Genomic DNA, 25,074 nt, shown 5'->3' with positions numbered 1-25,074 from the left:
ATAGTTTCTGGGGTGACAAGAAGTTTAGGAAGTTTGCATATGATGACTTTTTTTTTTTTCAGGAAATGGGAAACACAGTTATGTGTTTAGAGAAATGGGAAAGTAGAGAATTGAATGAGTGTTGACACAGTGTGAAATATTGCTGAAAGGGAGAGTGAGATAATGAGATTAGTGTGATAGAATCAGCAGCACCAAGTAACCATTTGAGAACAAAAATTTTAGATATGTTGTGGAACCAATGCTCTCAAAAATACGATTTCCCCAGCAACACCCAGCATTATAGGTACAATCTTAGAAAAGGCTTTTGGTTGGATCTAAGATTTTTTTTTTTACCACCTTGTGATGCATGGACTGAAGAATAAGGACATTTTGTGATCTTGATAGAATGAAAGGTAATGTATGGGCTGAGAAATCCATACAAGGTGAGGAAAAACATGAAGACAGGAAAGATGTGAATATGGGAAAAGTGGTCAGTTGACAGAAAGGTCCTGATGTGATAGTGAAGATAGAGTGATTATAAGTAAACAAGTGGGTGAGAAGACTGGGTCAGTATAGAGTGGAATGTCTGAATTTACCAGATAGAGCTGTTTTTCAGGCACTGCTTTTCATGGTTATAGCCATGGGACTGGAATGTTTGAAGGAGAGTTTTAGGTCATTGGAGATAAGGAATGTGAGGAACTGAGAGGGCACTAAAAGTCATATTGTAGGAAGCATGTTAAATGAAAACATAGCTGGGAAAGGGTGACAAGAATAGTGAGAGTATTTCATATCCATCTCTACAAATGCCTATATTATTGATTGCCTACTATATTTAAGACATTATTTCAGACCTGCCGGCAATATAAAGATGAATAAGACATAGTGCTTGGTTTTATGAAGCCTATAGAAATTTGAAAAAGAGAAGGCTTAGGGGGAACAAATCTTTAAATATTTAAGGATCTATCATGTTTTAAAGGAATTACACTTTTGTCTTTGTGGCCTCAGGGCAAAACTGTTATCAATGAATGAAACTTAATAGGGAGGTAGATTTTGGCTTAATATGAGTAAGAAGTTACACATACATGTGACAAAGAAATCATATAATATTATATAATAAAACTGGAATGAAAATACTATAATCAAGTATGCTAATAAGTTAATTGTTTTCATTTTTTCTTTATAACCTATGTGTAATGTTATCTATAATCTGCTAATTTCACTTAGCATTACCTTGTCCCATGCTTTAACATTGTCTTTCTCAGTTGTTTTATTTTCTTTTATTTTTACTAATTTAAATATGGTGCATTGCTTTGGAAAAATGATCATTTTAACAAATCAAACATGGAAGAAAAGTTTTTTAATACATAAAATGAACTGAACTCTGCTATTTCTTGCTATGTAGAAATAACCATTACTAAGCATGTTTTGATAACCTTCCTTTTAGATAACTTCTCTCCTTAGGTTCATAAGAGAGGAGAAGGAAAGAGAGATGGATAGGTAGGCAATTTTATAGGGCCATATTATACATACTCTTTGGTACTGTGCTTTTTCATTGAACACTATTTCTAGACTATCTTTCTATATCAGTAACTAAAATATGTCATTTTTGTTAGCTGCACATTGTATTTTATATGTAAGCCATATGGCTTTATATTATCTTTAATTCTTTAAACAATTCTGTAAGAATGATGATATTACATCCATTTTATAGATGAGTAAACTGAGATTTAGAAAGATTAAGTCCCTCGTCCAAATCAAAAGCCTAAAGTAAAAAAGCAGTAATTTAAACACCTCTCCTCACCATTTTTCTTCCATTCTCCTTCTGGTGTCTGAATTATTTGGTAACTCATGTCCATCTCTATATGATTCACTAAATAAATAGAAAACATGTAAATAAATTAAATATTGTTCTCTAAAAGATTGAGTAGTTGACTCTTTCTTAATCAACTTTTTATCTTATAATTATTTCCATATTTTGGCAATTTTTTAAATAGGAATGTTGTGTTCCTCCCTTAGAAGACTCATAATATCTAAGGCCTCTCTTTTTGTGATGTTAGTAGCTGTCAACATTCAGTACTGATCTATATCTTTAGACATTGCAAAAGGGCTATAGTCTCATACTCTTCCTTCATTACTTGACATACCTCTATAAAGGAGAACCTCCCCTCATCTATTACTTGGAAACTCATTCATTCAGTTTATTTAGAAAGAGCAGGAAAAAATGTGTATTTCTCTTTATTTATTAGTTTTTGAAATAGCAACTTGTTTGGCTAACATTCTCTAATGATTTCCAGTAAGGGCTTTCATTTTTAAAATTGTTTAGTGTAAATCTTGTAACTTTGTTCTATTTCAAGTGGGTTTCTTTTTCCGCTGTTCTGTAATCCTTGCATTTTTATCTGAATTTTAGGATTAGCTTGTTAATTTTTGCAAAGATGTCAGCTGAGGTTTAGATTATTTGGGGAAGTTTTGCCATTTTAATAATATGAACTCTATTCAGTTAATAAACAGATGTCTTTACATTTATTTAATTTCTTTCTATAGTTCTGTGTAGTTTTCAGTGTATAGTTCTCACATTTTTTTTTCATAGATGCCGTTTATCAGGTTAAGGAAGTTACTTTGTAATCTTAGTCTGCTAAGTGTTTGAGAATTTTATTTTATTTTTTTTAAAAGATTCACGTATTGTTTTAAAGACTTTATTTTTTCTTGAGAGACACACAGAGGAGAGAGAGTGAGAGAGAGAGGCAGAGATACAGGCAAAGGGAGAAACAGGCTCCGTGCAGGGAGCCTGACGTGGGACTGGGTCCCGGGTCTCCAGGATCACACCCCAGGCTGAACGCGGTGCTAAACTGCTGGGCCACTGGGGCTGCCCAAGAGAATTTTATTTTTAATTCACTTTTTTCCAATTCACTTTATTGATGATGGTTAAATTGTCCCACCTTTAACAAATGGGACCATTTTCAATGCGGTCCTTTTATACGACACTACTAGGCTTTGAATGCTTTCTTAGTATCTGATGTGAGATGTTCCAGGATCATATTGTACATTTTTTTCTTTAGTTCTTTTCAGAATATTTCCTGGTTTTCTGGAAAGATAACCCTCAACAGCTTCCTAAGAATAGTGCATAGAAACTAAACCTTTTCAATTCCTATATAACCGTGTCTAGATAATTTCGAAATTGATAATTTTATATTTCTGTGTTGAAAATCATTTTTCCTTAGAGTTTTGAGGTTAGTTCTTCATTGCCTCTAATTCCAAGGTTGCTATTAAGAATCACAGTAGTTGATGCACCTGGTGGCTCAGTCTGTTAAGCATCTGACTCTTGATTTCTGCTGAGATCATGACCTTAGGGCCCTGAGATTGAGCCCCACATTGGGCTCCCTGCTCATTGAGCAGTCTGCTTGTCTTTCTCTTCTCTGCCCCTCCCCACTGCTCACATGCACTGTCTTTCTCCCAAATAAATTAATAGACTTCAAAAAAAAAAAAAAAGCACAGAATCGCAACACCGTTATCATTTTTGTTCCTTTGCATGTTTTATATATATTCATATGTCTCTCTATTTTGAAAGCTTCTGAGTTTGTCCTTTATTGTGGTTAATCTTTAATTTTATGAAAATATGCCTTTGTTGGGTGTTTTTTGTTTTTGTTTTATTCTAGTGATAGTAGGTATTTTCTTTTAACCTGGTAACTTGAGTGCTTATACCTGGAAATTACTCATTTTTACCATTTTTTCTCCTTTCCTTCAATATATTTTTCTGCAACTTCTTTTATTTATGTATTGACTTTCTAATTTTTTTTCTTTTTTTGCTTTTTGGGACATTTCTTCTTTATTACCCAGCTCTTCTGTTGCATTTTTGTTTAAACTAAAGAAAATTGCTGCAATCTTATATATATTTTTAAGCTTTTTTTCTTTTTCTTTTTCTTTTTTCTTTTATTTCTTATACCTTATTCACTTTTCTTTCATAGCCTCTTGTTTTGAGATGCTTGTTGCTGCTCAGGTTTTTGGTATTATTTTGGGATTTTTTTGTACTTAATTTTCTTCTGTTGCTGCGTCGTATGTTTGCTCTGAATTTCTTTTCACATTGTCTTCATCTCTGTTGTTCATATTGGATGCTTTCTTCAGTGCCTTTTGATCCATGAATGTCCACTCATATTTAAGATTGAAATTGTAAAAAAATGGTTAGAAAAGCTTTTTGACTAGAAAAGTATGGAAATCCCTAAATGTTAATATGTGGGGATTGTCTTTTTGTGACCTCTTAAAAGTTTAAAAAAATTTTTATTTAAATTCAATTCAGTTAACATACAGTATATTATTAGTTTCAAGAGTAGAATTTAGTGATTCATCAGTTGCATAAAACACCAAGGGCACAGGTGCCCTCCTTAATGCCCATCATCCATGTACCTCATACCCCACACCCCACCCACTTCTTCTCCAGCAACCTTCAGTTTGTTTTCTGGAGTTAAGAGTCCAGGGAGATTTGCCTTCCTCTATGTTTTTATCTTACTTTATTTTTTCTTCCTATCCCCTATGCCCATCTGTTTTGTTTCTTAAATTCCACATATGAGTGAAATCATATGATATTTTTCTTACTCTGACTGACTTACTTTGCTTAGCATAATTCCATCCATGTCATTGCAAATGGCAAGATTTCATTTTTTTGATATACAATATTCCGTTATATATATATATATATATATATATATATACCACTTCTTTATCCATTCATCTGTTGATGAACATCTGGGTTCTTTCCATGTTTTGGCTATTGTGAACATTGCTGCTATAAACATTGAGGTACATGTGCTCCTTTGAATCACTATTTTTATTTCCTTTGGATAAATACCTAGTAGCTTGGGTATCCCTAGGTGGCTCAGCAGTTTGGCACCTGCCTTCAGCCCAGGCGTGATCCTGGAGTCCTGGGATCGAGTCCCACATTGAGCTTCTGCATGGAGCCTGCTTCTCCCTGTGCCTGCGTCTCTGCCTCTCTCTCTCTCTCTCTTTGTCTCTCTGTGTGTGTGTGTCTCTCATGAATAAAAAAATTCCTAGTAGCTTAATTGCTGGGTTGTAGGTAGTTCTATTTTTAACTTTTGAGGAACCTCCATACTGTTTTCCAGAGTGGCTGCACCAGTTTGCATTCCCACCAACAGCATAAGAGGATTCCCCATTCTCCACATCCTCACGGACATCTGTTGTTTCCTGTGTTGTTAATTTTAGCCATTCTGACAGATGTTGAGGTGGTATTCATTGTGGTTTTCATTTGTATTTCCCTGATGCAGAGTGATGTTGAGCGTTTTTTCATGTGTCTCTTAGCCATTTGTATGTCTTCTTTGTGACTTCTTAAAATTCTTAAGAGAAAAAGGTATCCTCCACTTGTGTGCTGTATGTGAAGCTTTAAACATAGCTACCATTTTTGTGGCATAAACAAAGGAAGCAGAATAATGTTCTCAATCCTCAGTATGTAGACTTTATCTCAATCTGTCTTGGTTCCATATGGTACCTCCCTCCACCCTTCTACTATTCTTAGTCCTTTAGGCTTGAACATTAGTTCAGTTTCTTTATAGAATAAAACTATTGTCTTGTGAGGGTAAGATAGTAACATGATGACATGGGAATGACTAGAGAATCTGGGCATTTAGCCATTCCTTATACAAACTTTTCATCCAGTGTCCCTGGTTTTAGCTACCATGTCATACTTCCACCTTCTAAGGTACCTGACCTGATGCTCTTAGTTTCTGAGACATTCTAGGAATTTGTGAACAGCCCTCTTCAAGTTGTTACTATATAGCTTTTCTGGTTTCGTTAGCTTCTTCAGGTTTATTTCTGCTTTAGAATATGTTCACATTGTTGACTGTTGTGGTTTTTGGTGTTTTTGTTTTTGTTTTCCATTATCTTTGTCATGGTGAGTTAACACATTCATATTGCTTTGTATTCGTTTTGATTGAGGATAAATGTATGTGTTTACTCACCATAGTTTCTTTGTTTGTTTGTTTAAGATTTTATTTAGGAGTGCCTGGGTGGCTCCATCGGTTAAGTGTCTGCCTTCAGCTCAGGTCATGATCCCAAGGTCCTGGGATCGAGCCCCACAAGGGGCTCCCTATTCAAGGGAGGCTGCTTTTCTCTCTGCCCCTGCCCTTGCTTGTGCTCTCTCTCTCATTTACTCTCTCTCTTAAATAAATAAATAAAATCTTATAAAAATATATAAAGATTGCATTTAAATTCAAGTTAGTTAACAGATAGTGTATTATTAATTTCAGGGGTAGAATTTAGTGTTTCATCATTTGTGTATGACACCCAGGGCTCATATCAAGTGCACCTGAATGCGCACCACCCAGTTACCCCATCCTGCCATCTACCTCCTCTCCAGCAACCCTCAGTTTGTTCCTTATAGTTAAAGAGTTTTAACCAGGACATTGCCTCTACATACTTTCTCTTTACCATAAATTGTTTGAAATTCCTTATCCACTGTTTCTTCTCTCGTTCTCTTTGGTCTTATTATTTAATAGCTTTTAAGTTCATTTCTTCTTGTTTTAGAAGGTTTTCCATAGAAATAATTGATAAATGTGATTAATTTGCTATGCTTAATTATATGTCCATTTGCAAACTCCAGTTAGTGCTTTAGTTTTTGCTTTCTCAAGTATTTCTATTCTCAAGAACCGTGGGGTATATTCATTAGTCACTTCATCCATTTGTTTATTAGTTCATAAATCAGTTACTATATGTCAGGCATCATACTAGATGCCAGGAATACAAAGACATGGTGTTTGTTCATAAGAAGCTTACACTTAGGCTATTCACAATTCTAACTTAGCTCTGCATAAGAACTACTAAGTCATAATTTAAATTTGAGATATTTCGTGAAGTAATATATTTTCATACATCTGGGTAAAATTTTGACTTGCTTCCAAATGTATCTAAATAGTTAGAAAAAATAGTTATTGGATTCATATGTTTGCTTATCTCCATAATTGAGATACAGGTGTATTTTGTTTAGGTGAGTAGTTTGCTTCAGTTAAATCAGCTTCTTTTGGTCCTGATCACTATTTGATAGTTCAATTATATCTTAATATTTGCTCTGCTAAAGAAACATAAAACATTATTTCTATCTATGTGAATTTTTTATATATATTCAAGCATCTTTTCCCTGACTTGGTTCCTAGTGGTTCAGAATCTGCTATTTTACAGAGCTCGAAGAACTTTACTAACAGGAGATGAGTGTACTCCTGAGAAGCCATCTGTCCCATACACATGGCTCAGCATCTGAATTCTTATATTCCCTTAAATGAAACAGCAACTTCTTACTTTTTCCTGCATTTTAAAGTTTAGAGCACTCAGGTATCCAGTTTACTGATAAACATGTATGGTCTTCTGGACAGTATATTGTGTCTCAGAATGCTGGACTTCCCAAAGTTTTTTTTATCTCAAAAGTCAGTTGAATGGTAAACATCCCCCTAACCAACTGTCTGACTGGATGCAAGAAATAATTCTGCATATCTTCCTCAAACATTTTCCATGTCTTTCATCCCATCAACTATGTTTAGGGTGGGAAAAAATTACAATTTGATGATTCCTTTTATCTGCAGCTTGATGACTTACTTTGTAATGTACCTTCTGCTCTTTTCGTGATGATATGTTACTTGAGTTTCCAAGCAATTTAATATATCAAGATTTGTGGAACAATTTTTCAGTCTATACTCCTATAACAGATCTTCCCCACTCTTACTTTCTTTTTCTGGTGTGTTTACATTAGGTTGGTTCCTCTTTGTAATTTGTATATTTTCTTAGTTGATCCAGTGTGAATTACACACTGAATTACACATTATTTAATATAAGAATAGAATTTTCTAAATTTCTCCCATTTTCATTATTTGTCCTAATTTTTAGTGTAAATGTTTCATATATTGTAGTGGAAAGACAAAATGCTACAGCTAGCTTTATAAAAAACAGTTTGGTTGTTTTTTATAGAGTTGAACATTAAAGAAAAAAGAAGATCCAAATAAATGAAGTAGAATAACATGTTCATAGACTAGAAGAGCCACAATTTTTGAAATGACCCTTCTTCTCAAATTGTTCTATTGATTCAATGTAATAATAATCCAATTTTCAGAAGGACTTTTTGGTAAAATTTGTATTTTAAATCTAAAATTTATATGCAAAAGCCAAGTATATCCCTCACATCTTTGAAAAAGAACAAAGTTGGAAAGCTCACACTATTTTTGTGTGTAGTCATCAACAAACTAGAGACATGTAGATCAGTGGGAAAGGACAGAGAATCTAGAAATAGACCCATACATATATGGCACATTGATTTTAATGATTTGTATGTTTTATTCACAAATGTTCATATTCTTTCCATAATCCTTTGAAAAAGGTGTTATTTTCTCATTTCACAGATAGAAATAGTGAGGATTAAAAGATTAAGTGATGAGTACAACATTATGTAACTAAGAGGTGCAGAACTCAATATTCAAACATTGGTCATCTGACTTCCACTCCCAGGATCTTGTTACTGCACCATGCAACTTACCTCCAACGAGGAGTGTGATTTAAATTTGGTGCCTCTACTTCATCTCCATTTTTTTTCTTTTCTCCATTTTTCTCTTTTTTTGCACTGTCACTCCTTTTTACAACCTTAGTACTTCCCTTAGTTAACTAATAATTTGAACTCTTTTATACTATGTCTGCTGAGCCCTGTTTGCAAGAATAGAACATTTTTTCTAGACACTGAAAACTACTTCCTGTCTCATGAGAGTCATTTGGATTGTCTCAGATTGTCCTTTGTGTGGTAACGTGAATCCTGATTTCCTTATGTGGTCCGATTTATTCAGAATTAAGTTGTCCTAAGAGTTAGCTCTGGGGAGAAGGGATTTTCTCATTAACACCTCATGAGCTATTTCTTGGGAGATAGACAATGTTTTCTTTATGTGGCATCTTCGTGCAACACGTGAAAAAAAGATGGTGAAATGAAAGTTGCACATTAAATCTTACTTCCTGCTAGTCCTTACTTTCTACTGCCAGATTTTGTTAAAGTTGTTTCTTTCCACTAATTGTTTCCTTCTAGAAAAACTGATCATCTATGTCAAGGTTGATACTGCAAGGTTGACTTAACACCTTCAGGGCAGATGTCGGGGTCTGTTAAGGAGGCACAGAGTCTCAAGGGTTCATACTTAGCTCTGGGCTTCCAACTCCTTTATTGTTAATTTTCTTTCCTGGTCCTCCTTAGTCTTGCCAGAAATTCCAGTTTTATCCTCCATGCTTAAGAACATCCAGCTAAGAGATATATAGGGCAAGGTATAGGGAAAGGGTGTGAAGATTCCATGACCTCTCTAGTCACTCCACTCTCCCTCACATATCCTATATGTTCACCAATTAGGAAACTCTATAGTCAACTGATTTTTTAAAAAGATACAAGGCAGTTCTATGTGGAAAGGTGTCTTTTCACCAAATGTACTTGGAATAATTAGATATCCATATGCAGAAACAGACAGAAAGAGAAGAAAAGCAGAAACAGCAGCTCAATTCATATCTTACACCATATGCAAAATTTAAGTGAAATGGTTGGTAGAGGATGCTGGGAAGATGGCAGAGTAGGAATCATCAGGAATCTGTCTTCCCATCTAGACAACGATTGGCACCCACAGAATCTTTGATGTCATAATTTTGGAACTCTGGAGTGTATTGAAGACTTGCAACTTCCAGGGGAAGGCCTGGACAGTAAGTTTTAGTTAATTTCAGTCAATTCCAGCTCTTACCAAAGTAATAGTTACCATCTTCCACCTCCAGTCCCAAGGCAGACAGCTTCATACATCTTCCTAGAGCAAGTTGCACACAACTTGTGGGAACCAGAATGGGCAAAAATGACCCTATTCTCCAAATATCAGAGATTCTTCTCTGATAACTGATTGCTGCTTCTCAGTATAGGGGTGCAGATAAAGTGGGAGCATCCATTGTTGTTGCACCCATCCCCATTGCAAGCCCCTCACCCCACCACCACTTGTGGCTAAAGCAACTTCTAGAGAATTTAAGGGGCCGGTGCCATTTCCCCAGTTCTTCTTCTTTTTTTTTTTTTTTCTCCATTTGGGAACCAAATATTAAAGATTAAGACATCCAAACACAACTGCGCATGAGGGTTAAATTTGAAAGTGACTGTGCATGCCCAGGAAAAGGCACAGGCTCAGAAGAGACCAGAGAAGACCTTAAGTTTATACCTCAGTCTTATCCTTCGCACAGAGACAGCTGACAAAAGTTTAAAAATAAATGAATAAATAATCAAAAGGAATAACAACAACAACAAAGAAAACCACAGTAGAACACAGAGGATGGGGAGAATCTGATTTAGTTACATTATTAGATTCAAACATTTAATTTTCAACAATAAAATCATAATGGATATAAAGTAACAGTAAAGCATTGGACAAATTGAAGTCAACTGAAAAAGACCTAATGACAGATCTAGACAAAGAGTAAAACAGCTTTCATAAAGATACTCAAAGAACTAAAGATGTGGAAAAAGTCAAGAAAATGAGGTTTGAACAAAAAATATGTGAAGAAGCAGAAAACCTAAAAAAGGAAACCAAAAAGAAATTCTGGAGCTGCAAAGTGTAAGAACTAAAATGAAAACTTAATTGAGGGTTTCAGAGACAGATCTGAGCAGGCGGAAGTAAGGATCAAAGACCTTGAAGACAGGACAATGGCAATTTTTGAGTCTGAGGAACAGAAAGAAAAAAGTATGAAGAAAAGCGAACAGAACCTAAGGGACCTGTATGAACCATCAAATAGGTAAACATATGCATTGTGGATGCCCCAGAAGAAGAGAGAAATAAAGGGGCTGAGAGAATATTTGAAGAAAGGAGGACCGAAAACTTTCTAAATTTGACGACATGATTATATATACCCAGAAGATTAACAGACTCCAAGATTAACTCAGAGACTAACACAGAGATACAGTATAATCAAATTTCCTAAAGACAAAGAAAATCTTGAAAGCAGCAAGTGATAAACAGCTCTTCGTATATAAGAAATCCTCAAAAACATTATCAGCAGATAATTCATCAGAAACTTTGGGGCATCTGGGTGGCTTAGTCAGTTAAGTGTCTGCCTTTAGCTCAGGTCATGATCCTGGACTCCCAGGATTAAGCCCCACATTGGGTTCTCCACTCAGCAGAGAGTCTGCTTTTCCCTCTGACCCTCCCCTCTCTCGTGCTCTCTCTCTCTTCTTCTTTCTCTCTCTCAAATAAATAAATAAAATCTTTTAAAAAAAGAGAGAAAGAAAGAAAGAAACTTTGGAGACCAGAAGGCAGTGGGCTGAATTACCATATGATCCAGCAATTTTACTTCTGGGATATATTCCAAAGAATTGAAAGCAGGATCTTGACAAGATATTTGTACACCTGATTCATAGCAGCATTATTCATAGTAGTAAAATGTGAAATCAACCCTTGTTTCCATTAATGGATGACTAGATAAGCAAAATGTAGTTTATACACATTTTCGAATAGTATTCAGCCTTAAAAAAAAAAAGAAAATTCTAACATAACTAGCAGTATGGATGAAACTTGAGGACATTATGCTGAATGTAATAAGCCAGTCTCCAAAAGACAAATACCATGTGATTCTTCTTATATGAGGTACTTAGAGTAACTATAAGTCATAGGGAGGTAAAGTAGAATGGAGATTGCCGGGGCCTGGAGGTATTGGTGAATGAGGAGTTATTGTTTAATGGGTGCAGAGTTTCAGTTTTACAAGATGAAACAAGTTATGGAGATTAATGGTGGTAGGGTATGCACTTTTATGAATTACTTGATACTCCTGAGCTATACACTTAGAAATGACTAAGATGACAAATTTTATGTTGTGTATTTACCACAATTGAAAAATTAATTAAAAATGAATTCTAAATTTAAAATAAAATTACTTAAGGGAAATAAAAGAGTAAATCTTTGTGACCTTGGTTTGTGCAAATTTCTTTTACTATATAGGATATAAGAAACATGAACTATAAAAGAAAAATGTGATGAAATTTATTACTTTAAAATTGAAAAAAATCTTTTTTTTGAAGATTTTATTCATTTATTCATGACAGAGAGAGGCAGAGGCAGAGGCAAAGGCAGGGGGAGAAGCAGACTCCATGCAGGGAGTCTGATGTGGGACTCCATCCCGGGACTCCAGGATCACACCCCAAGCTGAGGGCAGATGCTTAACTGCTGAGCCATCCAGGCATCCTGAAAAAAAATCTTTTCTAAAGATACCTTCTATTAAGAGAATGAATGGACAAGCCACAAACCTTATTTGTAAAGCACATATTTAATAAACAAGATATGTTTATATATATTTTTTTGTAATATACAAAAGAATTTATTAAAAATTATATCAAATCTCTCAAAACAATAATAAAAAAAATGTTAGTGTTAAATTAGGGACTTCATCTAAGAAGATATAGAGAATTCAAATAAGCACTTCAAAAGATGTTTGACATGTACTCACTTCGGCAGCACATGCTAAAAAAAAAAGATGTTCGACATCATTAAATATTAGACAGATAGTATTTGGAACCACAGTGAGATACCAGTCTACATGCATTAAAATAGGTAATATTTTACAAACTAACAATACCAAATGATGGCAACAATACTAAACAATGGATCTTACGTATATTGCTGGTGGGAATGCAAAATGATATAGGTTCAATTTCTTATGAACTTAAACATACCTCTACCATACAACTCAGGGGTCCCAATTTGGGTATTTAGTCAAGATAAATAAAAACATATGTTCACCAAAAAATCTGTGTGCAAATGTTTACAGCAGCTTTTTATAGTCACCTAAAACTTGAAATAATCCAGATGTTCTTCAACTGATTAATATAAACAAGTCATGATATAGCCATAAACTGGAATATATTACACATCAGAAAAGAAATGAACTACAAATACATACAACAACATAGATGAATTTCAAATGAATTATGGTAAGTGAAAAATCAGATTTAAAAGGCTGCACACTGTAGGATTATATTTATATATCATTCTGGAATGTGCACAACTATAGGGGCAGAAATGGTTTAGTTTTTCCCAGGAGGTGGGGATTAGAAAAAAGAATAGCTGTTAAGGGACATAAGGGAACTTACATTAAAAAAAAAAAAAAATCAAGTGTGCCTGGGTGGCTCAGTCGGTTGGCATCTGTGTCCGGCTCAGGTCATGATCCCAGAGTCCTGGGATCGAGCTCTGCTTTGGAGTTCTCACTCAGTGGGGAGTCTGCTTCTCCCTCTCCTTCTCCCACTTCTTGTGCTCTCTCTTTCTCTCTCTCAAATAAATAAACAAAATCTTAAAAAATATATTTTTAAAATCAGAGGGTAATTTCCAAATTCAAATGTTAACTCTGTATGTGGGCTTTTATGTGTTCACGTATCTGTATGTATGTTTCTAGGAGCATAGATAAGCATGCATATTCTTGGCCATATACTTCCTATTTCACCATCATGAACTAATAATTTGTGCCTATTGAGAAATGCCTTTTTAAAAATGTATGTAATAAAAAAATAAGTTTGTGTTTATTCTTACTTAGAAAAGGAAAAAGGAAATTTTACTTTGTAAATCTGAATGAGAAAATGGCTATATTAATCTCAAAGTAGTTTTAAGGTTCATGTTTTATAGACATTTAGAGACATTAAAAATTTTGTTGTTAATTTTTGGTTCTTAAGAATTCAGTTTCTCTTATGTTTAATTTCACCTTAAACCATCCTGCTGCTATTTTGTACTTTAAAGTATATTTTTTAAAAAATATTTCTTTTTTATTATTTATTTACACCTTTCCCCTTTCATCTACATACCTTACCTCTTTGTTATTGCACTGACAAACTTGTATACTTTTCTTTCCTTGCCCTAAAACTAATGAACCTTACAGAATCACCCATTTATCTAGGCCCATTTCAAGGCTCCGGGAAGGGCTTTGGCAGCTTTCACAGGTCTTGTGTCCCTGTCATATTTATAGAAGTAGGCTATTTTAATATTAATAGATTGAAAGATCTCTTTCTAGTTCTTGAGTGTGTGTATGTGTGTGTGTGTGTGTGTGTATATATATTATGTTCTATGTATTATATGGGTATTTGTATTATATGCTGGTATTGGAGTATCAGCAAGCATTTTGGGGGTCACGGTAAGAGGAAAGTATATTGAAGATACATTTAGTTTGAGTTTAGAAGGCTATATTTATGTAGTTCTCAGTAATTTCCATGTATAGTTAGGTTATTGATAGTCAACTCAACATGGGAATGGCTTCCAGGAATATTCCTGGAGCAGGGATGGCAGATGTACTGGTTTGTGAACTTGTCCTTGGTACTGGTGCTGGAAGGACATGAATAGTGGAGAAGCAAGGTTGAAGTGGTACAGGGCCAGAATAATTTTTCAAATTCATAGAGCTGATATATAGCAGAAACTTGATAGATTTTTCAAATTTGACAATTCAGAAGTAATTTTATAACACATGCTGATAAGTTACAAACCTGAAAGAAACTTTTTAAAAGTAACAATAATAAAATTTGATCATCCATGCTTGGTTCAAGTCTGAAGTATATTTCTTTGTAGGTACAAGGTTGTCATGTGAAGAGGCAATCAAAGTATAAGCAGTAGAAAATGTAGAAAAGGCATTATAGATGTGTGTCCAATGGTCAGTTAATAAAAATGTGTTATTTTCCTGGATTTGGAGACATGGGAAGATTTATAAACTTCTTTTAATTGAGATAAAATTGGCATGTATCATTATATAAGCTTCAAGTGTACAACATTATATTAAACATCTGTATGCAAGAATCACCACCAAAACTCCAGTTACCATCTATCACCATACAGTGATCATCTTCACCCATTTTTCCCACTCCCCCATGGCCATTCCCTGTGTGACATTTCATTTAGCATAGTATCTTGAAGATTAAACCATGTTGTCACAAACAGCAAGATTTCACGATTTTTTTTTTGTGGCTGAGTAGTAGTCCATTGTGTGTGTGTCTGTGTGTGTATGTGTATACATATCACATCTTCTTCCATCAATGGACATATCCATTTCTCAGCTATTGTAAATAATGCTGCAGTGAACATAGGAATGTATGTATCTTTTTGAATCAGCATTTGTGTATTTTTTGCATAAATACCCAGAAGTAGAATAGCTAGATCATATGGTGGGTCTAGTCTTAATTTTTTAAGGAATACTGTGTCCCATAGTAACTAGACCAGTATACATTCCCACCAACAGAATATGAGAGTTCTCTTTTCTCTACATCCTCTTTAACACTATTTCTGGTCTTTTTGATAATAGCCATACCATCAGGTATGAGATAATATCTCATAGTGGTTTTGATTTGCATTTCCCTAGTAATTTAGTGATGTTGAACATCATTTCATGTGCCTGTTGTTCAGCTGTATGTCTTCTTTGGAAAATGTCTACTTAGATCCTCTGCCTATTTTTTAACCAGGTTGTTTTGTTGTTGTTAAGTTCTATGAGTTTTTTTTATATATTTTGAATATTAATCCCTTGTCCGAAATATGATTTGCAAAAAATATTCTCCGATTCTCTCCAACCTATGCTTGGTTCTTTTGAAGAGTTGCTTAATAGTTCATATTTGGCACAACCTACCTTTTATTCAATCATTTGTCTAAAATAGAGGACCTGGGATCCCTGGGTGGCGCAGTGGTTTGGCGCCTGCCTTTGGCTCAGGGCACGATCCTGGAGACCCGGGATCAAATCCCACGTCGGGCTCCCGGTGCATGGAGCCTGCTTCTCCCTCTGCCTGTGTCTCTGCCTCTCTCTCTCTCTCTGTGTGACTATCATAAATAAATAAAAAATTAAAAAAATAAAATAAAATAAAATAGAGGACCTTCCTGTTTCACACATTTTGGAAACTGAGAGTTAAGAAAGAAAAGGACAAGATCTGAAGTCAGGATGTTTCCTAGTTTCAGAATCTCCTGGCTTTTTTATACCTTCCCCTCCAAAACACATACACAAATGAACTCTGGCATAGTTAAATAATCCCAATTCCATATTAAATATGATTTTCTTTTTTTAAAAAAAAGATTTTATTCATTCATTCATGAGAGACACAGAGAGAGAGGCAGAGACATAGGCAGAGAGAGAAGCAGGCTCCTGTAAGGAGCCCAATGCGTGACTCAATCCTGGACCTTGGAATCATGCCCTGAGCCAAAGGCAGACGCTCAACCACTGAGCCACCCAGGTGTCTCAATATGATTTTCATATTATTATATCAAAGATGGGATTTTATTCAAGCAGGACTTTGAATTCTGACTGCCAAGTTTGAATCCTAGTACTGCTGTTACCATCCTTGAGAGCTTGGACAAAATTTTCAACCTTTCTATGCTTCTACTTCCTTGTTCATAAAATAAAGATGATAGTGGTACTTTATCACTTCATAGAGTACACTTGATTATACTGTTATCATTGGAACTGATGCTGTTGGCATTTGGGGGGATTTTTGGGGTTTGGGATTTTTCTTTATTTCTCCTATTTTTAAAATCTTCCTAAGCCTTTGAAAATTTTTGGGCTCTGGACACTTTAAAGACCTTCAGCTCAAGATCCTAAGCAATCTGACATCAGCACAGCCACTCTTAACTAAGAAGATCCATAGATTCAGTGGGCTTTGGGAAGGGAATTTGGGGATTATAGAGGGCAGAGATTGATATATGCAGCCCTCCCCCACCACTTTTTTTTTAAATTCATAAACTATTTCTTAAGAGCACATGTGGGTTCACAGCAAAATTGAGTGGAAAGTACAGGGAGTTTCCATATACCCCGTATCCTCAAAAATGTAAAAACTCCTTCATTATTAAATTCTGCACCACAGTGGTACATTTGGTATAGTTAATGCAGCTGCATTGACTCATTATTATTACCTTGTAACCATGGTTTACATTTCGGTTCACTCTTGGTATTATGCATTCTGTGGGTTTTGACAAAGATATAAAGCATGTATCTACCATTGTAGTATCATCACATGGAGTACTTTAACTGCCTGAAAATTTTTCTGTGCTTTGCCTACTCGTCCCTCCTTCCTCTATAACTTCTAGCAACCATTTATCTTTTATTACTTCCATAGTTTTGCCTTTTAGGGATTACTTAATAGTTGGAATCACATAGTATATAGCTTTTTCAGATTGACGTCTTTGACTTAGTAATAATCATTTAAGTTTCCTCCATGTCTTGTCATAGCTTGATAACTCATTCTTGTTTAGTGTGTAATAATATTCCACTGCTGGGATGTACCACTGCTTGCCCATTCACCTACTGAAGTATATCTTGGTTCCTTCCAAGTTTTGGTAGTTTGGCAATAGCATTCATATACAGGTTTTTGTTTAGATGTTGCCAACGAGCATGACTGGTATATGTATAGTAAGACTATGTTTAGTTTTGTAAGAAACTGCCAAATATTCTCCCAAAGTGGCTTTACCATTTTACATTCCCTCTAACAATGAATGAGATTTCTTGTTCCATATCCTTGTCGGCATTTGGTGTTGTTAGTGTTTGAGATTTTTTTTTTTCCTAAAGATTTTATTTATTTATTCATGAGACACACAGAGGCGAAGACATAGGCAGAGGGAGAAGCAGGCTTCCCATGGGGAGCTCAATGCGGGATTTGATCCCTCGACTCTAGGACCACACCCTGAGCCAAAGACAGATGCTCAACCACCGAGCCACCCAGGCATCCCAGTGTTTGAGACTTTAGCCATTCTAATAGGTATATATGGATATCTCGTTGTTTTATGTTGTATTTCTCTAATGATTTATAATTTTGTACATCATTTCATATGCTTTCTTGGAATCTGTATATCTTCTTTGGTGTGATGACATCTACATTTACATCTACATCTTTTGCCATTTTTTAAATCAGGTTGTTCATTTTTCTTACTGTTTTAAGAGTTCTTTCTATATTTTGGAAAATAGTCCTTCACAGATATATCTTTTGGAAATATTGCCCCCAATCTGTGGCTTATCTTTTCATTTCTCTTAAATTGTCTTTCATAGAGCAGAATATTTTTATTTTAATGGTCCCACTCATTAATTACTTCTTTCATAGATTGTGTTATAGTGTTTATGGTCTTTAGCATTTTTTTCATTCTTTCTTAGAATTTTCATGTCTCTGTATATATTATCCATCTATTCTTGTTTTTTACTTTTCCTGTTAATACTTTTATCATATTTATCATCTTTTAAAAAATATCCTAGCATTCCTGCCATAAGAACTCCGATTCTGATGCTTATTCAGTCTCTTCAGACTATTTTTTAAGTTTCAGTATGCCTTGTAATTTTTTTTTGTTGAAAAGTGGATGTGATTAACTGAGTGAAGAGAACTTCAGAAAATGGCTTCTAATGATGTAGTGGTGTATGTTGTAGAGGGAGGGGAAGCCTTCTATAGTCTATAGGTCTCAATCTTTTTTTGAACTTATGCCCCTGGACTGTGAAATAAATCAGTGCTTCTCAGTGGCTTTTACCCCCTTAGTCAGGAAAGGATGTCTAGAAGGAAACAAAGTTGGATATTTTCCTTCTTTTTAGAGCAGTCAGGCTCTGATAAAATCCTGGCAGGTTAAGCTCCAATAAAATACTTTTTCTTAAATACAGGCCTTGTTAAGAACAGAATGGTCTGAAATGTTTCAAAATTGTTCCTTTTCTTTTCTCCATGCCAGAAACATCAGAGGATTTTTATCTTATATTCATTCACTGTAGAGCTTCTGTAGGTAAAACCCACACAAGTCTGGGGGTCCCCTGCGACTGGATCCCCCTAGAGTTTTTAACTCAGAGTTGTTCCCAGTGAGCTTCCAGCAATTCATCAGTTACAGTTTAGATTTGCTTATTCTGCTGCTGGTTTCCATGGAAGTTTTTTTCCACGGCTTCTGCTCTGGTCCCTTGTGATTCTCTGTATCCACCTGTATGTCTTTCCAATTTGGGGGGCAGTGGTTTGCCCTGTGACCTCACTTCTCTGACAAATCTAAGAAGAATTTGTTTAGATTTTTACTTGTTAGGATGGATTGGTAACTTCTAAGCTCGTTACATGCTCAACTGGAAACCAGAAGTCTCCTGTTGAAGGTTTTTAAGCTTAGATAATTTACATTTTAGGAAGTTTATTCTTAGTATTATGTAGGAGAGATTAGAATGGTCAGAGATGGGTGTGGTAAATAGCAACTAACATACCCTGGGATATACTTACTCCACTGAAGACAATTTGACTTTATGAGTTCCGTTTAATATCTCTTTTATCTTAGGAAGTATTTCTTTACATTTTATTTATGGTGATCAGAGTCACCATTCTGTTTAGTTGACACACAATGCTACTACATTAGTTTCAGACATACAACATAGTGACTCAATAAGTTTATCCCATTCTTGGATCTTTGTAGCTAAGTAGTCTTGGATGTCAAGTTACATTGACCTTCAGAATACTTGTAGTTTTCTAACTTATCGCATGGAAAATTTTATACATTCATCTTAAAATGTTGTGGGGTTTTTTTTTCTGTCTTTATTGCTCTTTTGGGGCTTTTTAAAATTTAATTTGTGTTAAAGATTGAAGTACATAAAATATACACAAATACACACACACGCATTGTTTTTCCTCAGAACTTAGTCTTGTGAATTAGTTGCATGATACTTGTAAGTGACCATAATGGGGACAGGGAAATGGTTGTATTGTAGAGCAGTGTTTTTTGACTTAATAGACCTAATGTTTACTTTTTTAGTAATAAATGCTGTATAGTGCTCCCGTTATAATACTTAAATGAAATTCATAGATACAGTAATCTCTGTCTTTATGTATGTTCCAAAAAACTAATAAAACCCCAGTATTACATAGAGGAGAAATAAAAATTATACAAACTATAATAAAATAATATGTACTTTAGGATGTAAATAGGTAGGAATACTACACTAGAAGGCAATTTAAAATAAGAACAAAATATGTATATTTATATACATATTGGATACTGGATGTTATTGAATTTATGACTGCCTTAATTATATGTACTATTATTTTACATACCATTAAGAGGAAAACTGTTCCAACTATACTGTTACAAATGTGTGAATATCAGTGATATTAAAGTGGAAAGGCATGAATCATTTAAGTAATGAAATTTGATATATGTGTAGAATCATTATGAACACCTGCTCTAGAAATGTGAGCTAATACATCTGTATATGTTTGCAGGTCAGCTACCACAGTCATGGTGTTAACAATATGATTTTTCCAAATTGGCAAGCAACTCAGAGTTACATTTCAAACATAAGAATATATAATAGTCTGTGGAATTAACAGCATTTGCAGTTCTTGGAAAATTTATTGTATATTAAAACTGTACAGAAAAATACTTTCTCTTTATAACCCTGGTTCTTGTTTCTCACTGCCTGCTCTTAGACATAAAACAAGCAGATTGATGTCTTCAACCCTGTTCTCTTCTTTACATTTTTGTTCTGTTTCTAGACTACAGAGACATTCATCTTCTTTGTCCCCAAATGTGGGTTTTTGTTTTCTCTATATATTAGTTATCTTGACTTTGAAGCAGGGAGAATATATCAAAACCTGGACTTACTGATCAAAATCGTTTGAAATTTTTCTTTTTTAACTCTGTGCATGTATTACTTCAAAAAAAGTATTATTTGAAAATATAGTTTTAAGGGACATCTGGTTGGCTCAGCAGTTGAGCGTCTGCCTTTGGCTCAGAGTGTGATCCTGGGATCCTGGATCAAGTCCCTCATCGGGCTCCCTATGGGGAGCCTGCTTCTCTCTCTTCCTATGTCTCTGTCTCTCTCTGTTTCTCATGAATAAATAAATAAATCTTTAAAAAAATAAAAATATAGTTTTAAAAATTTAAAAAACAACAGCTTAATGCTATAGGCAGCCTTCTAGTTAAAAGTAAGTTCATGTGGATACAATGAAAGTAAATGGCAAACAGATCCTAGTAAGGAAAGACTGGTTAGGTTTGATTTTGTTTTGTTGTTGGTTTTATTATTTAAAAGCCAAAAGTTGGAGGCGCCTCGGTGACTCAGTTGGTTGGGCTTCTACCTTCAACTCAGGTCATGATCCCGAGTCCTGGGATTGAGTCCCACATTGGTCTCCCTGCTCAGCTGGGAGCCTACTTCTCCCTCTGCTCCTCCCCCCTACTTGTAATCACTCTGTCTCACACACATATTCTCTCTCTCTCAAATAAATAAATAAATTTTTTTAAAAGTCAAAAAGTGGGAAACAACTAAAATGTCTGTCAACAGATAAATGGATAAATAATAGTGGTTTCTCCATATAATGGAATATTATTTGGCCTTACAAAAGAATGAATACATGCTATAGCATGGATGAACCTTGAAAAAAAACTGTGAAAGAAAAGTGAAAGGAGATAATCAAAAAGAATATCTAGTATCTGAGTTTGTGTATATGAAAGTTTAGGAAAATCTTTTGAGATAGGAAATTGATTAATGATTGCTTAGAGCTGGCAGGCAGGACAGTGATTAAGGGAGTGATAGCTAAAGATTATGGGGTTCCTTCTTGAGATGTTGAAAATGTTCTAACATTTACTGTAATGGTTGTCCATATTTGAGAGTATATGAGAAACCATTGAATTATATACTTTAAAGGGGTGAATTATATGACATTATGGATTATATTTCAATAAAACTGCTTAAATAAAAGAATAGGCTACTTCAAAAGTATATATAGTTACCATCAATTTTAGCAGGAAGGGAGTAGACATTTATAGATGGCATTTCTTTTAGCCTTTCCTCCCCATTTCATTTCCCCTTTGCAATCCAAACTTGAAGCAGGAGATTCAGCAGTACTGTGGTCCTGCCAGTACTCTTTAGAGTCATTGCAACCTCTAGCAGTCTGACTCCAGCCTAAAGAGAAAGGTGTTGGGAGAAAGGATTTCTCTAATCCAAGCATAGGGCTTACAGTCAATCAGTGGTAAGACACCTAGGAGGCAACTGGCTACAAAAGTTTCTTGTAGTTCATCCTCTTCTGGAAGAGTGAAATAACCTTTTTGTTATTTGAAATAAGCTTTTTGTCACAAGCTTGTTACAAGTGTAGTGGCATCTGAAGTTAGATTGCTCTGACTTATAAACAGACCTGCCCTTTTGGAGCAGGAATATCGGTGGTCTGAAGCAGGCAAGTGCAGCCTCTATGGTTGGCCTGTTTGAAGACATCTGTGTGTTGTCCATACCAGTGTGGAACAATTGTGCCAGAAAACTTCCATTAGCATGTTGTATTCTTGCAGAATATGTTGCATAAGTGGAGAGCATGCTAAATAATTGATTTTAATTGTAAACATTTCATTCTCAAAAAACAAAAGATCCAACCTCTTTTTCCCATCATTGGTAGTTCTAAACATTAGATTTTTTTTTTCCATAAGGTCAAAATGTAACTTAAGTACTATGATTGTGAATGGAAAAAATGGTGACATAATTGGGTATTGGCAAGTTATTTTTCCAGTTTCTGTAGTGTGTGAATTTTTAATATTAATAGACATAAAACATTAAAGGAAGTCAAACTCCCAGTAATATGATATATGAAAAGTATAAATAAGTCTAGTAAATCTTTTTTACAATGCCATAGTAAATCTTTTTTACAATGCCAGCACTTAGCTTTTTTTAAACAAGAATTGAATTTCTTTTTGATCACAACTGAGCAGTGTCTATAATTTTATCAGATAATAGTGGCATATATTCACTCAATTTTTCTAATTCTACATGCAAGTGTATGGGTTTTTTTTTTTTTTTACGATTTTATTTATTTGAGAGTGATAGAGCACACAAATTGTGGAGAGAGAGGCAGAGGGAGAGAGAGAAGCAGACTCCCTGTTAAGCAGGGAGCCTGTTATGGGGCTCAGTCCCAGGACCCTGGGATCATGTCCTGAGCCAAAGGCAAATGCTTAACCTACTGAGCCACCCAGACCCTTCCAAGTGCATGTTTTTAACGTTGTCTATACTATTCTTGTATGTTTGTTATCAAAATGTGTGTAAGTTAAAAAATTAATGTTAACGAATTTCAGATTTCTCCAGTTGACACTGTTGTGCTAAAATATCACCAAAATGCCATTAAAATAAATAATCATTTAATTATCAGTATCAGTAATCATGATAGAACCTAACAGGAGTTTTCCTGTTGTTAATTATTCTCTACCAGCTATCTTCAATAGTATGGGCCCCTAGGAGATGATTAGAAATTTTTTGAGTAAGTTTTGGGTTGTCACAATAATGGGGGAAATGTTAGTAGGCCAGCTGTCTTGATGTCTAAGTTTAATAAATCTAATAGATTCCAACCCTTGTCTTCACACCTGCCGTCACTGTTTGGTGCTTCCAACTCCCAGTCTTCTCAAAAGTCTAGAGGACGTTTTCACTTTTGCAAGCATATTAAGTTGTGGCTTCTTTTCTTTTGCCAAGTCAGCTACCACTTATCTGTCAACATCAACTTCTAAACGTTTGTTGAAATTATTTATACTATGTTTCACCATTCTCTCTTTCATGGTGGGTTTCTGTCCTTTTTTTTTTTTCCTCCTAATTCCTTTACTGTATATCCAGTGGTTTCAAAGACCAAGTGATCAGCAAGAGATGAATCTGCCATACCTAACAGCTTGTTGGGAGATACCTTCTCTTAGAGGATATGGAAGGGTTTTAGGTGGTTTGACTGTTATGTAGACTAGCTGGTGTACTAGCAGTCAGTGCCTAATTGGGGCTAGACCTGCTAAGCACACTATTTGTAAGCCCACCCAAAATGCCAATGATACTTACAGTTTTCAGTTCATTCTAGCCTTGCATTAACTCAGCGTAAACAGTACATTAGACAATTAACATTTTCTATGGCTGAGTATGATGTGTAATCATTCTCATTACTCTTTCTCAAGCTGAGCTTTTAGAAACTGATTTGCATTCAGAAGTAACAGAAAAACAGTGTGATGGCTCCTTATCATTAAAAGGGAAAAAAATGGATAAATTGTTTTCCTATTCCTACCATTTAGCTTTGCTACATGGTTTTTCTTCATATTAACAGATTTTTTGGTAGAAGGCCTCAGTGGGATTGCAGAGGGGCATCAAATCTGAATGAACTTCATCAGCTATTAAGTGACATAATGATCAGAAGATTGAAGAATGATGTTTTAACCCAGCTGCCCCCTAAAGTCAGACAGCGTATTCCCTTTGATCTTCCATCAGCAGCTGCCAAGGTGAGAATGCTTGTTTGATTCAAAGGCTTACTTTAAGTCATGTTAATGAAAGATTATACATACTGATATTTGATAGAAGGAAAGGTCTGTTTTCTTAAAATAGGATTAATTAATAGAACATATGAACTGGCTTTGTATCATTTCGAGAGAATAGGAAATATTTAATTTAAATCATCAAATAATGTGAAAAGAATCAGTATCCTACTGATTTAAAAAGATTATTACTGTTCAGTCTAGATTAAAAGCACTTCACCTGCAAGGAAGATTTAGTAGTAAGAGTTCTAAGTACCTATAGGGTGTCAAGCCCAATAATTAGGAAGGGAAGTTGTGTTTCTTGCTCTAGGATTTTTTTCAAGTATGAGCTATCTTCTAGAATAACTTGGATATGGGCATCTTTTTGAGATCTGAAAACTCTATGATCATGTTGGAGGATGTGAAGGTCCATATATTAGAAAGCCATATTGTATTTTACCTAATCCTTACCTACATTTACTTTTATGGAGTACAGTGCTTATATATTCTCTGAAATTTCTTTAAATCTGGACAAGGTTTTGTTGACAAAGACTACTTATTGCATTGTTTGATTTTGAAAGCTTAAGGTAGACATTTTGTAAACCCTGAGCAATATATTACTGGTAATAAAAGAATAACCTGATTTTCTTTATCTACTATGTTAGCATTAGAAAGAAAAATAAGAGTATATAATTATATTACATTATTCTTCAGCTAATATTCTTCAAGTCTTTATGCTTATTTAAATGAAATCATATATCATTATGAAAATACTTTGCTACCATATACATTTTCATTATTTCCTTTCTTATGTATGCAAACTTTTTTTTAACTTTACAAAATGTTTTTCCTTAAGGGGAATCTCTAATTGTTTGATTTGTGGTGTTAG

General features: G+C 34.8%; 1 protein-coding gene across 6 annotated transcripts in view; it reads left to right on the top strand.

The window, feature by feature from the left end:
- Positions 1–25,074, top strand: part of ZRANB3 (zinc finger RANBP2-type containing 3) — a 297,959-nt gene that overhangs the window by 190,113 nt on the left and 82,772 nt on the right. For 5 of the 6 annotated variants that reach the window (XM_025430464.3, XM_025430474.3, XM_025430454.3 and 2 more), the window contains exon 7: positions 24,002–24,173. In XM_025430464.3, the coding sequence (XP_025286249.1) occupies positions 24,002–24,173 (172 nt within the window). Of the gene's footprint in view, positions 1–9,664; positions 9,688–24,001; positions 24,174–25,074 lie in introns of those variants that run through there. The other variant, XM_025430487.3, reaches the window with a different exon arrangement.

The sequence above is a fragment of the Canis lupus genome, chromosome 19 (genome assembly GCF_003254725.2).
Source record: "Canis lupus dingo isolate Sandy chromosome 19, ASM325472v2, whole genome shotgun sequence".
NCBI classification, from domain to species: Eukaryota; Metazoa; Chordata; class Mammalia; order Carnivora; family Canidae; genus Canis; species Canis lupus.
This window is presented reverse-complemented; position numbering and strand designations above follow the sequence as displayed.